Genomic DNA, 13,427 nt, shown 5'->3' on the forward strand with positions numbered 1-13,427 from the left:
ACATACATGAATGATCATGTGTGACTTGTTGAGGAGAGTTGTGCTATTACTTTTCTAAGCAGTTAGACGTACAATTTTTGCCTGATGGCTAATAAACCTGCAAAAAACCACCAACTAAAAAAAGGAACCTGTGAAAATCACAAAGACATCATATAGCGTGTGGAATCTTCTGCCGTAATTGCATAGCAAGGTACTTGCATTCATAACACCTAGCATGGCATACATTTGTACTCCAATTACCACCCACATTTTCTTCAGAAATGTAAAACTCTTTTAATTTGATCTACTGGAACATTTGATAATTGTCATTATTTACTGTGTCCACAGCCTGTACGGCAACATGTTACATTACTGCAGCATTTGACACTTTTTAAAACCTTTTTTTCCAATAAAATTGCAATAAATCAAATTTATATATACTGAAAGTCCATTATCATTCTGGCAAATGTGTGAAAACCGAAAGAGTAAATCCACATTCTCTTTTTCTACATGCACTACAGAAGCATGCATATAATAGGAAAAAGAACAAAAGTGAGTAGCTCATGAAATCTAACTCTTTCATTTAAATGAGAGAGAATAGAGAAACCTTGACTAAAGAATTGCTTTTGCACTTTTCTTTGTAATTTACATCTGGTCTTGCTGACCAACTAGGCTACTAATATTTTTATTCGCCCTCTAGTGGATCAAAAGAGTAACATGTCTTTACTATCGAGTCATTGCTCAGTTTAAGCATTTCAGATGCGCTTTTTAATGATAAGAGTTCTTGACAAACACTTAAAACTAATATTTAAATTTTGGTTTATGCACAGATAGATGGTATATGTCATAAAAATTACTAAACATAAAAATTATTTGGTCATGGGAAATCCATTCTTAATTAAATTAAATACACAAGAGAAAACAAGTCTGGAATGATTAAAACTTTCTTCCTCTCAGGTGCATAAAGACAAAGGAATGAGGAAGTGATGAGTCGTTGTGCAATCAGTCACTTCACATTGATGCATTGTAGTAAGGGAAATGGAACTGTTCCTCAAACACTCACACACAAGCCACAGAAACTGATCTGAAACCAAAGACACAGAGACTGTATAGGTAAGTGCAATTTGACTGATTCATTATATGCAACATAAGTTGACATTTAGTTGGTATTTTTTAATATGTTATAAAACCTTTTGTGAGGAATATACAGTACTTACAGATGACTGTTGCTTCTCTTGGCTTGGCTCAGCGAGAAAATGCTCAAGACTGATACATTCTTCTTGAATGGCTAGCAGAACTAGTTTGTGTGTTGCAAAACCTTTGTAGCTATCTTCCTTGTATATATATGCATATATATATATATTTTTTTTCTGTATAGCCTATATATATATATATATATATATTTTTTTTTTGTATGATGTTTTTTTTCATATCGGTAAATTGTCAATATATATATATACTGTGTATGTGTGTGTGTGTGTGTGTGTGTGTGTGTGTGTGTGTGTGTGTGTGTGTGTGTGTGTATCTGTTTTTCTATCCCGGTGGGGACTTCAACCTGAATGCACACAGACTCATGGGGACTCGTGTCACAGTGGGGACCTAAATAGAGGTCCCCATGGGTAAACAAGCTTATAAATAATACAGAATGAGTTTTTTTGGAAATGTAAAAATGCAGAAAGTGTTCTGTGATGTGTAGGTTTAGGGGTAGGGTTAGTGTAAGGGGACAGAACATACAGTTTGTACTGTATAAAAACCATTAAGTCTATGGAGAGTCCCCACAAAGATAGTGAACAAGACATGTGTGTGTATGTGTGTGTTGGCAATTTACCAATATAATGTTTTTTTTTTTTACATCATACAGAAAATCAACTTTGCTTTTAACAACAACAAAAAAATATTTAGCTTCACAAAGATAGAGAAATGCAAGGAGGAAACAACACTGATATTTACCAGCAACATTGTAGGAATGTAAAATAGTCCACCAAGACAACAACAACTGGTTTAAAATATTTTATTTTATGAAAACATGCTAAAACACGTGATCATATTACAGAAGTCACTCTCTTTGAAACTCAGATTTGTTGGTCCCTTTAACTTTCTACAGTAGCTCAATATTGTAACTGCATAGCAAAACACTAAGGGTGTATTCACACCAGGAAAGTCCGCTAGTCCAACTCTTCAGCTGGGTCTCGGTATGTTTGTTTGGTCCGCACCTTGAGTGTGATTGTTGTATTCACAATCTGCCCAAAAGATCCGCAGGAAACAAGACAAGACAGGTGTGAATACACCCTAAAATCAACTTAAGAAACAGCCCTGGCCTTTGCTCTTTCAAAGCACCTTAGCATCATGAGAGAGAGTTTAACAAGTGCAAGCAATCACTTCACCGTTTTCTTTGAAACAATTGGCTCAACTTACCCCTCATCCCAACCTGGATGCTAGTTGATATAATTCATTTCTGTACCACAAAAAGCACAAGCCACTCCCTGTTTTGAAAAGACTAACCTTAAAGGAACATTCCACCGTTTTTTTCATCTTAAACTATGTTATTCCCTTAACTAAGGCGAGTTGATACATACCTCTCTCGTCTCAGTGCGTGCACTCAATCGCTCTGGCGCGCGGCACACTTTTTTGATAGCACTTAGCTTAGCCCAGTTCATTCATTAGGATCCAAACAGAGATGAAGCTAGAAGCGACCAAACACCTCCACGTTTTCCCTATTTAAATACAGTTACACGAGTAGTTACACGACCAAGTATGGTGACACAAAATAAAACGTGGCGCTTTTCTAAGCAGGTAAAAAGGATAACTATAACTATATAATGTATGGCGGAATAGCCAACGCATTCTCATCTTAGGGCGTCATATACTGACGCAGAGTCCTGCACGGGTCCGATTTTGTAAATCCGCACCCGCCCGTACCCGCAGTGTTTCAAACCGCATCCGACCTGTTATCCGTCAACAGCACTAATTCAAATCCGCACCCGACCCGACCCGCACCCGAAATAAAATCAGTTTAGCCAATCACATTATAGACACAATTACAAAAATGTTTATTGCCAGGTCATACAGAAGTTATAACGACAATTAACACAAGGACAACTTCAGCCGAAGCTGTCAAAAGGCCGGTAGGCTAACGTTACATGAAGAACATGGCTAACGTTACCACAAAACTGAGTAACAGTACGCGGCTACAACCATAGATATCATATAAAGGCTAGATGTCTCGTCCGCGCTGCTGGCCAATGGAGGTCGACGTCCGCACACGGCGGCCATCTTACCACAGGGTGCTCACTCACTCGTAACATGGTGCATGTACTTTTAAATAACCATAACTTTTCTACCGATTTTCAAACGGTTTGGTTTGTTATTAACGTCAGAGATGTAGCTATGAAACTGCATACATATGAATAATTATACAAATGGACTTCCGTATGAAAGAATTATAGCCACGGTAATGACGTTTGTAAGAAACCAAACCGTTTGTAAATCCGTCAAGATTTCACAGAGATAAGAGGATTTGTGTGCGTGCTGCTCACTTACCTTAATTCACAGAGCCCTGTGGTAAAGATGGCCGCCGGTGATGCCGGAAGTGACTCCGCCTTAAGACATCTAGCCTTTATATGATATCTATGGCTACAACACTATATTTGCCACGCAATTTCGTCTAGCCTACATCTGACAATTTTGGGTTCAAACACGCCCTGCATACCACACATAAGTTACTGAACAGTGTTAAATGTGAAAAATACTGCTCGATAGAACTGCTTGGTTTGTTACCAGTTATCTGCGTGCTTCCTCGGCAATGAAGTTCCACATTTGCGGCTATCCAACATGAAAATGCATTCAGCAAAGCCTTTCACAATATTGTTTTCTTCAGATAACTCCAAATTTCTCCCACACACTGGACTTGATTTTTGATGACGTATTGTCGACAACTTTACAATCTCCACTAGCTATTCTTTTCTTCAACTCCTCAGCATCCATCTCGACGACTGCAAGCAGATCGCGCGCGCGCGGTTATGAGGAATTTTTAAAAGTGAAAGTAACCTAGGTAACGTTATAGAGTCTGGGAGGGCGTGGCGCGTGGGCACAAATAAACTGATGTGGATTTTAAATTATTTTATCAACTTGAAATACAGGAATATTTTTGTGTTCCTAAAAATATGCATATATTTTTTACGTTTGCATGTGATTGTTTTAAACCCGTGTTTAGACCCGTGTTTCCCCCTTGTCCGACCCGACCCGCACCCGTATCCGACACAGTTGGGTATTTTTCAACTGTTTGAGCAAAATTTGCGGGTCACCCGTCGGGTACCCGAACCCGTGCAGGACTCTATACTGACGCTTTTGACATTTCGTCTACATCCAACGCACATGGCACCCTTTAGCGTCAATATGACACGCACAGAGCTTTGTTCGGTTATGGGTAGGTTTAGGTCTGGGGTAAGGTTAGGGTTAGACCGCTAGGAGGCGCCTTCTGGCCCATATCTATCTGCCTCTCATATTGACGCTAAAGGGTGCCATGTGCGTTGGATGTAGACGAAATGTCAAAAGCGTCAGTATATGACGCCTTGGGATGAGATCGGGCTGGAATAGCACTTGGGAGCACTTCGACTCGGCGCAGTAATATCATCACTCCTGAAAAATACTCTCCCCCTCTCCCTCTCACTTCTGTCATTAGAACCAATGTGACTTTTTACTGCGCCGAGTCGAAGTGCTCCCAAGTGCTATTCCGCCATACATTATAGTTCTCCTTTTTACCTGCTTAGAAAAGTGCCACGTTTTATTTTGTGTCACCATACTTGGTCGTGTAACTACTCGTGTAACTGTATTTAAATAGGGAAAACGTGGAGGTGTTTGGTCGCTTCTAACTTCATCTCTGTTTGGATCCTAATGAATGAACTGGGCTAAGCTAAGTGCTATCATAGTGTCGCCGTGCGCCAGAGCGATTGATTGCACGCACTGAGACGAGAGAGGTATGTATCAACTCGTCTTAGTTAAGGGAATAACATAGTTTAATATGAAAAAACGGTGGAGTGTTCCTTTAACACTATTTTAAAATAAAAGTAGTTATAGCTGAATATGCTCATGGTAACTCTATTCATTTCCAGCATCCATGGAGAACAAATGGGATGCACACCAGCAACAGGAACCTTGTTCCGATAACAGTCTTGTATTTATTTGTAAGTTACCGACCAGGGAAGCATTCCAGTCACTGGACAGACAGGAACCTGTTCAGATCAAACTCCCAGCGCAATGCAGCGTCCATCAGCTTCGTGTGCGCCTCTGTATGCTAGCACAGGAGAATAACAGAATTTCTGAGCCATTTGCACTTCTGGACCCAGAACGATATAGTCTGTTGTACCGCAAGAAGGAGGAGTGGTATGAAATTTATGACGACTTTCAGGTTTTGCGAACTCTGGATGCACCCTGGTTTCAGGGTACTGATGGTCTTCAGACTGTCTGCGTCACTGTGTTGGCTCAGAAAACCACCTCTGAGGAGAGAATTCGCTTCCAGGGCATTCTGAACGAACTAATCGGCCATGATTTGGACTCCTCAGACAATAATCGTTTAAGTGAGCTAGGCTATACCCGAAGAAAGTTTGCCACACCGCGAAGGGAAGAACTGAAAAACCGGGATCCTATAGCTTATGCCACTGAACCATGGACAACTTCCATAGTGCTCCCAAATGACCAGCAAGGTCACCTTCAACGAAAACTCTCAGTCATTCTTTATTATAATAGTTCGAACATTTCCATTAAAACTGACTTGACACATACCCCCAGTGATCTTCTCAAGATCTTCTGGGAGTCATTGCCAAAGGGGGACCTGTCATTCGAAGGATGGTCTGTTGATCATGTCCTCAAGGTGTGTGGCAGAGAGGAATTCTTGAGTGGAGACTTTAAGCTCTCAGACTATTTGTGGGTCGGGCACTGCCTTAAAAACTCACAGGAGCTTCATCTCTCAGTGGTTGCCGTCTCATCCCTTCCAGATAACACAGTAAGTAGAGAGTACTGGCCTCTGGTAGACAGCCTCACTGGTCTCTCAAACTCCCACGAGGAACTTTCCCTTAAAGGGAAGGAAGTAGAGGACATTGTGATGATTTCTCTGTGGGACTGTGAGAGAAAGTTCAGGGTTAAACTCTTAGGGTTTGACATCCCAGAACTACCAAGTAAGGTGCCACCACTAGTTCATGTGGAAGCCACCATAATATATGGTAGAAAAATTGTGTCATCGGTTTGTTCAACTCGAAAAGAGTTTACAGATGAAGTGCTGTGGAACACCTGGCTGGAATTTGACATTCTGATCAGGGATATCCCTCATGGAGCGAAATTAGGCCTCACAATTAATGCCGGTACCACAGAAGGCACATCAACCAAGGACACAAAGTCAAACTCCTCAAAAGTACCAGATTACCAGAAGGGAAAAGGGCAAGTACTATACTTTGTAAACCTCCAGTTGATTGACCACAGATCCCTTCTTAGCCAAGGTCCACACACTCTGCACATGTGGCCTTTCCCAGAATGGGACGAGGAGGCATTCACTTATGAAGCGGAAAAGCTTTCTACCGCCACTAACCCTGATGTAGCTAAATCAATGGCAATTACCTTCATGCTGGATCGCTACAGCTTTCCTGTTGTCCTGCCGCATGGCAGGAGCTCCTCTTTTAGTGGTACATCTCCTGTCTCGGGGTCTTCAACACTTGACCTTTCAGGAGAATCCAGACTCTCTTCCCCATCCAATGAGGGTCCTGCAACAACACCCTTCACAAAGACAGGTTGCCTCAGGAGGCTCAAAGAAGAAAGTGTCCACTATGCCTCAAATTTACCTCAGTTTCTTCGCTCGGTCGACTGGATGATGCCAAATGTGGTCCAGGATGTCCACTGGCTGTTAAGTAACTGGGAGCCAGAGGACATAGAGCTGTTTGTGGCCCTTGAGCTCCTGAGTGTGGATTTTGCAGACATGAAGGTCAGAAGACTGGCAGTTCAAAGATTAGATATCCTATCCAATGATGAGGTACTTAAGTACCTGCTGCAGCTGGTTCAGGTAAATTGTTATAAAAGAATACTGACCTGTAAAATAATGCAAGTGTCAAAGTAATGAGCCGCCTAAGAGCTCTTTCTTAGGTTTTTCTCCAACTGTGAGTTCCAATAAAGCATGCTATTTTCTGTAGACCCTTAAAGTCGAGCCATATCATGATAGCTGTCTGGCAAGATTCCTTCTCAAAAGAGCACTAAGGGTGAGACATATGTTTCCAGCTATGCATACTTCATTAGACAGTTTTACAGCTTTATAATTTTCACAATAATACATTACACCATTCCACCTGTCAAAAGATAAAGGTTAACTCCATGTACTGTTGCCATTTCCTGGAACACAGAGCAGACGGATCGGACACTTCTTTTTCTGGTATTTGCGAAGTGAGGTGGCAGGATGCCCATTTTTCCGCCAGCGTATGGCGGTTATCCTGGAGGCATACCTATTGGGCTGTGGAGAAGCAATGCTGACTGAATTCCAGCGTCAAGTACAAGTCGTCAATTGTCTGCACGATGTGGCTCTAGCAGTAAAGTTGCTCTACCCAGATAGGACAGACCTTCCATCAACAGGTAAAGTTCAAACAACTGTGCAATCAGTACTATTTGTGTTTTATATATTCGTCTACATTATCATGTATGTGTGTCAGCTCCTCAGAAGCTGCAGGAGTTATTGGAGGAGTGCAATTTACCTTCTGACTTCCAGGTGCCTTTTGATCCTCGTGTCAGAGCAGGAAGTATCATAGTGAGTTGATCATATTTATCTATAGATATAGTTTCCAGTATATGCTTGAATATTAAAATGTTATCAGATTGTTTATATAGCATACTTATAGCAAACATAAGCTTCTCTGTGTTGGGGGTTTGATTTACTCCCAACCAAACTGCAACTTGTTCCCAACATAAACTGTTTGTAGGCCTTCTTAAACTGATTTAAAGCCTAACTAAAGCCCTTAATATATAAGTAGCCCTTAGTATACCGTACTCTAATTATTCATTCATCCTCATGCCGTTCCAAACATGTATGACACAATAACATATATTTTTATTGTTTGGATAAAACCAGTTGACACATTATTCAAATGTTTTCATTTGTGTTTGTAGAAAAGAAAAGAAAGTCATACAGGTTTGAAATGACATGAGGGTGAGTAAATGACGACATAATTTTCATTTTTGGGTGAACTATCACTTTAACTCAAACTGTGCTTCACACAGCTGAAAGACTGTAAGGTGATGGCCTCTAAGAAAAAGCCACTCTGGCTTGAGTTCTCCTGCATAAAGTCAGAAGCTCCAGACTCTCCAGACCCTCCTACTGTTGGCATCATCTTTAAGCATGGAGATGACCTCCGACAGGACATGCTCATTATCCAGGTAATCTAGCAACTATTCAAAAATAACAGACTGATTTTCACTAGCAACTTAAAACAAAATGTTGTTTTTCAGACTCTCAAGGTCATGGACTCAATTTGGCAAGAAAAGGGTTTAGACTTAAACCTGGTGCCTTATGGATGCATTTCAACAGGATATAACATAGGTAATGCTCTCAAAGGTCTTACTCTTGTTCTTATAATAGCAGTAAATTCCGCAGTGAAAGCACTTAAAAAAATGTAACAAATACTGTCATCAAAGCAAAGCACATATATAATAAAAAACAAGTAATAAAAACTCAGTGAGTGTTTTAGCGCAATTTTCTCACGTCATGGGATCACAACACTCAAAATTCAATTTTTGAAGCATAAAGGAAAGTTTTTTGATCAAATCTTTTTTTCTAATATTATTGTAAATTTTAGAAGCTATCGATTGCAATTAGCTATTATGGTTGCCGAGAAATTTGCAAAAAACGGATTTTTTTCTGGAATTTTCAGGAAATCCAAAATCTTTTCCTGGATTTTTTTTTGTGCCTTCCCGAGATTAGACGTTCCTTAACATAATGCCGAAAACCCGAAGTCTCTAGGTGGTCTGGTTGAGGAGTAGATAGAAGTGCAAGATTGGTGCGCACAGACAGAACGAACAGAAATCATGAGTTAACAATCGCAATTTTGTCCGGTGGAAAATTGCGCTAATAATAATAATAATTGACAGCACTCAGGGATACTTGATTCTAAATTACGTGGTACAAAAAAAGTCTAATGACCAACAAACTGATAAAGTGACTGTTGTCTCTGACATTTAGCTCTATATCTGTCTTTGACACAGGAATGATTGAGATTGTGCGAAATGCGATCACAATTGCCTCAGTTCAGAAGAGTCAAGGAGGTATGGCAGGAGCTTTCAAAAACAATGCCTTGTATGACTGGCTTCAGAGGAAGTGCCCATTCCAGGAAAAAGTAAGCAGATATAGTGTACTAATACTATCTCATGTGAGCCACCCACTCTCAGTCAACTGCCTTCCAACAGATCTGAGATGTCTCATCTGATAAGCATATATCTGATGATTCTCTTCCTTATGTCTTTGGTGCAACAGCACTTTCAAGCTATGGAGAAGTTTGTGAACTCGTGTGCCGGCTACTGTGTGGCCACATATGTGCTGGGTATAGGTGATCGGCACAACGACAACATTATGATCACTGATCAAGGTAAAAGAACATGTTCATTTAAATAAAATAAAAAAGCCATTTTGCATTTTTTTTTTAATCTGCAGAACCAGTAAACTATGCAGACAAACATATTACAAAAAAATTATCTATGAAATACTTCAGTCATGATCTTGTTACAGCTGGTTACTAAAATATAATGCATGTCATATTTGACATCTGGCATCCATCCAAAATGCCTAGAGTATTCTAGATTTTTTTTTTAATAGAGATTTCAATAGCACAGAACATGGGCATGCATAGATGTACTAGTGTTTTACTAATGAATGTGTCTACAGAGAATCTAACAAATATTAAGTCTACTGTTCTTCTCAGGCAACTTGTTTCACATTGATTTTGGCCACATCTTGGGCAACACTAAAAGCTTCATGGGGGTGAACAGAGAAAGGGTGCCCTTTGTCCTCACCCCTGACTTCCTGTACGTTATGGGCAGGGTGAAAGGCCGTCCCAGCCTTTACTTCAAGAGATTTATGGTATGTTCTTCTGCACTGTCAAAATCTTCTCAGTGTTACAATGTTCTATCTGGATTAGTGACAGAGTAACAAGTAAAAAAATTTTTTTTGCCAATTTGACCAAGTCAACAAAATGCTACAGCCTCAAGTATCTGTTCTTTCTCTAGGACACCTGTATCAATGCCTATCTATCCCTCCGGTCTCAGTCTCGCCTTCTTATCACGCTCTTCTCTCTAATGCTTCTCACGGGAATCCCTGAGCTCAGCATGTCACAGGACATGCTCTACCTACGTACTGCACTACAGCAGGATCAAGGGGAGGACGAGGCTCGGAATCACTTCCTGCAGCAGATTGCACTTTGCGAGCAGAAAGGTTGGACTGTGCAGGCAAACTGGTGGTTTCACTTGATGGCGGGCATTAAATAGAAAACATGAGGAACTATGTACCTTTCTGACAGATAATGTAAGTTGGTAAAGAGAATGTGTCTGCATGCTACAAATCAACTTAAAGACACAGTTCACCCAAAAATGAGATTTTGATTATGTCATTTACTCACCTTTATGTCATTCCAAACTTGATTTTGCTGATTTTATTTTCTACACTGAACACAAGAAGATGTTAGTCTGGAAGTTCATGCTGCTCTTTCCAGACATGAAAGTGAATGGTGTCCAGGTAGGTGTCAAATTCCTAAAAGGACAAAAAGCAAACACCATTGGTCCATTTGAATCCTGCACTATTACAAGTCTTCAGGAGCCATACTTATGTAAAGAATAGACTGAAATTTAAGTTGTTACTTACTGAAAATCTTTCCCTCTGCTGTAGGTCTCAAATATCATTTATGCAACTTAAAGGGATTGTTCACCCCAAAATGAAAATTCTGTCATCAATTACTCACCCTCAAGTTGTTCCAAACCTGGAGATTCTTTCTTCTGCTGAAAACAAAAGAATATATTTAGAGGAATATGGGTAATCAAACAGATGATGGGCCCCATTGACTTCCATAGTAGAAAAAAATACAATGGAAGTCAATGGGGCACATCAAATGTCTGGTAACCAACATCTTTCAAAATATCTTCTTTTGTGTTCAACAGAAGAAAGAAATTCACCCAGAAGAGGGTGAGTAAATGATCTATTGACCTATTCCTTTAACTGCACAAATTCAGATTTGGCACATTAATGTAGTATGGAAAAACCAGACTAAATATTATCTTGTTTTTCCATAAGGAAGAAATTTAGGAAGGTTTGTAACAATGTGAGGGTGAATTTTCAACTTTGGGTGAACTATCCTTTTAAATGTAACATTTTATCCTGAAAATTGCATGGAGAAAAATGTTGTGTTCAAAATAAAAAACAAATCTTTGTTTGCTACATGTTATTTTTTCCCATTCAACAATTATCAAAGAACCTGTGTCACAAATCACAGATACATTTAGACCATCTTGAGTGTTAGAAAGACCATCAGTGTATCATGACAATGCTGTAATAATAAGACTGCAGCAGGTAGACAGCAACCACATGCTCTCACATGAGTTCCATTCTGCTATTTATAGTCGTTGCCTTTAGAGGGCACCCTGGCCCATATTCACCTCACATGCACTGGGTCACGAGACAACAGACCTAAAACACGTTGCTTGTTAACAATAGACTCTGAGATAAAACAGTTTTAGTTCATTAACAGTATAAAAAGTGCAACATAAAAATGTGAAATTCTCCCCATAAAGGTTGTGGTATTGCCATGGCTGTTGGTGAGGGTAGGGAGAGAGGGGAGGGGTGTTTGGTGGGTGTAGGGGTGTTTTCAAAGCCAGCAGTTTGGGGGGCATGGGCGGGGGGCTGTCAAGTCTGTCTGAGAGACTGTTTCCAGACAGACAAGCCTCCATGCTTCTCTTAGCTTCTCATCTCTCATCCACTGCATCCTCACATCATGCTGTTCTTCATTCAGTTTTTCCTTTGTTTTTATTCGTTGAGGTATTTTTCTTTTTTGACTCATTTTTAACCACGTTTGTCTTTAAAACAGCACAGAAATTCATTGTTTCATTTATTTCACTCTTCCTCGCTTCCTTTTTCTCACTCACTCACTCACTCACACACATACACACACGCCAAGACGGCATCACAGTGCTGCTGATGAAGGATGAGCACATGGTCTCCCCACACACTGGCTGTGTACCTTTCTTGGGACTGTCCTTTCTAAAGAGATCTACAAGAATTCTGAATCTCTTTTACGGCACTTTATCGAAAGGTAAGACTATTCACAATAGCTTGTAAGTTGACGAATATATATATATCAAACACATTGACTTTCTGCTGCAGTTCAAGTATGATGTTAAGTATGTTATATAAAATATGGTTCTCGTTACCTTAAGCTAATATTTATTGGTTAAATATGCATTGGCTAAATACAAAATAAATATTGTGACTCAAATAATATGCTAAACACTTGATACCCTACATGACTTTCAGGTCAATTACAGTAATCCATAATCAAAACTGTTGTATTGGTTTACACTAAATCCTCTGTGTGACACCCTAATTTTAAACCCACATGGATTTGTGGTCATATCCCATCGCCATGTGCTCTCCTAGAGGTCACGCCCTCAAAAAAAAAGGCCATGTTTGATCCAGCCTGCTTTTTATAATTGAGAAGCCCCAGTAATTACTGATGTGGGCGTGCCAGTGGGCAAGTCACTTCATATCTGTTTGAGTCTTGGTTACTGAGAGCACGTGGAGGACCCAGACAAGCAGCAATGGTTTCCAGTACAGAAAAGAGCATTGACCTAGTTCATGTTAGACAGACCAGCCAGACGAGCCCACAATCTCCCCTCATAATAATAATAATTCATATTAAAGACTTTAAATTTAGTAGCTGAAGCTACATCACATGTAATCTCAAATCAAATATAGCTGCCATGGCACAGTAATAATAATAACAATCAATAATCATTTATAATAATAAATAACATCAAGCATCACCATACAACATCATATTGGATTTGAGAGCTGCTCTCAAGCTGTAGGAAATAAGCAGAGCTTTGGTGAATAATGACTTAAATTTCTATTGATTTCTCAAAGCTGTATGGCACCAGAAGACTTGGAATATAGTGCACGAGTTGTATAAGCTCATTTTAAGGTGCTTTTCTAGTGTTTTTTGGATCTTGACAGCTAAAAAAATTCTTTGTTTGTGTTCCACTGAAAAATAACACAGGTACGGGTCTGGACCGACATGAGAGCGAGTTAAAAAAAAAAGACAGTATTTTTGGTGAATGGCCCCTTTAAGTGTCTATATCTATTTATTTAAAATTGAGTGACTGAAGGATGTTATTTCAATTTTATGTTTCAAAATGATGTGAAATTTACAAAAGCGTATGAT

The 13,427-nt window shown here is 39.7% G+C and overlaps 1 protein-coding gene across 1 annotated transcript; it reads left to right on the plus strand.

Moving 5' to 3' along the window:
- Window positions 1-987: 987 nt before the first annotated feature.
- Window positions 988-11,427, plus strand: LOC311302464 (phosphatidylinositol 4,5-bisphosphate 3-kinase catalytic subunit gamma isoform). Its single transcript, XM_084428369.1, has 11 exons — window positions 988-1,092; window positions 5,091-7,027; window positions 7,155-7,220; window positions 7,362-7,587; window positions 7,665-7,759; window positions 8,230-8,385; window positions 8,458-8,548; window positions 9,211-9,341; window positions 9,479-9,590; window positions 9,924-10,081; window positions 10,228-11,427. The coding sequence occupies exons 2-11, from the start codon at window positions 5,096-5,098 to the stop codon at window positions 10,483-10,485; spliced, it is 3,225 nt and encodes a 1,074-aa protein (XP_084284495.1). The 5' UTR covers window positions 988-1,092; window positions 5,091-5,095; the 3' UTR covers window positions 10,486-11,427.
- Window positions 11,428-13,427: the final 2,000 nt, after the last annotated feature.

The sequence above is a fragment of the Rutilus rutilus genome, assembly GCF_951802725.1.
Source record: "Rutilus rutilus genome assembly, chromosome: 13".
Taxonomy (NCBI): Eukaryota; Metazoa; Chordata; class Actinopteri; order Cypriniformes; family Leuciscidae; genus Rutilus; species Rutilus rutilus.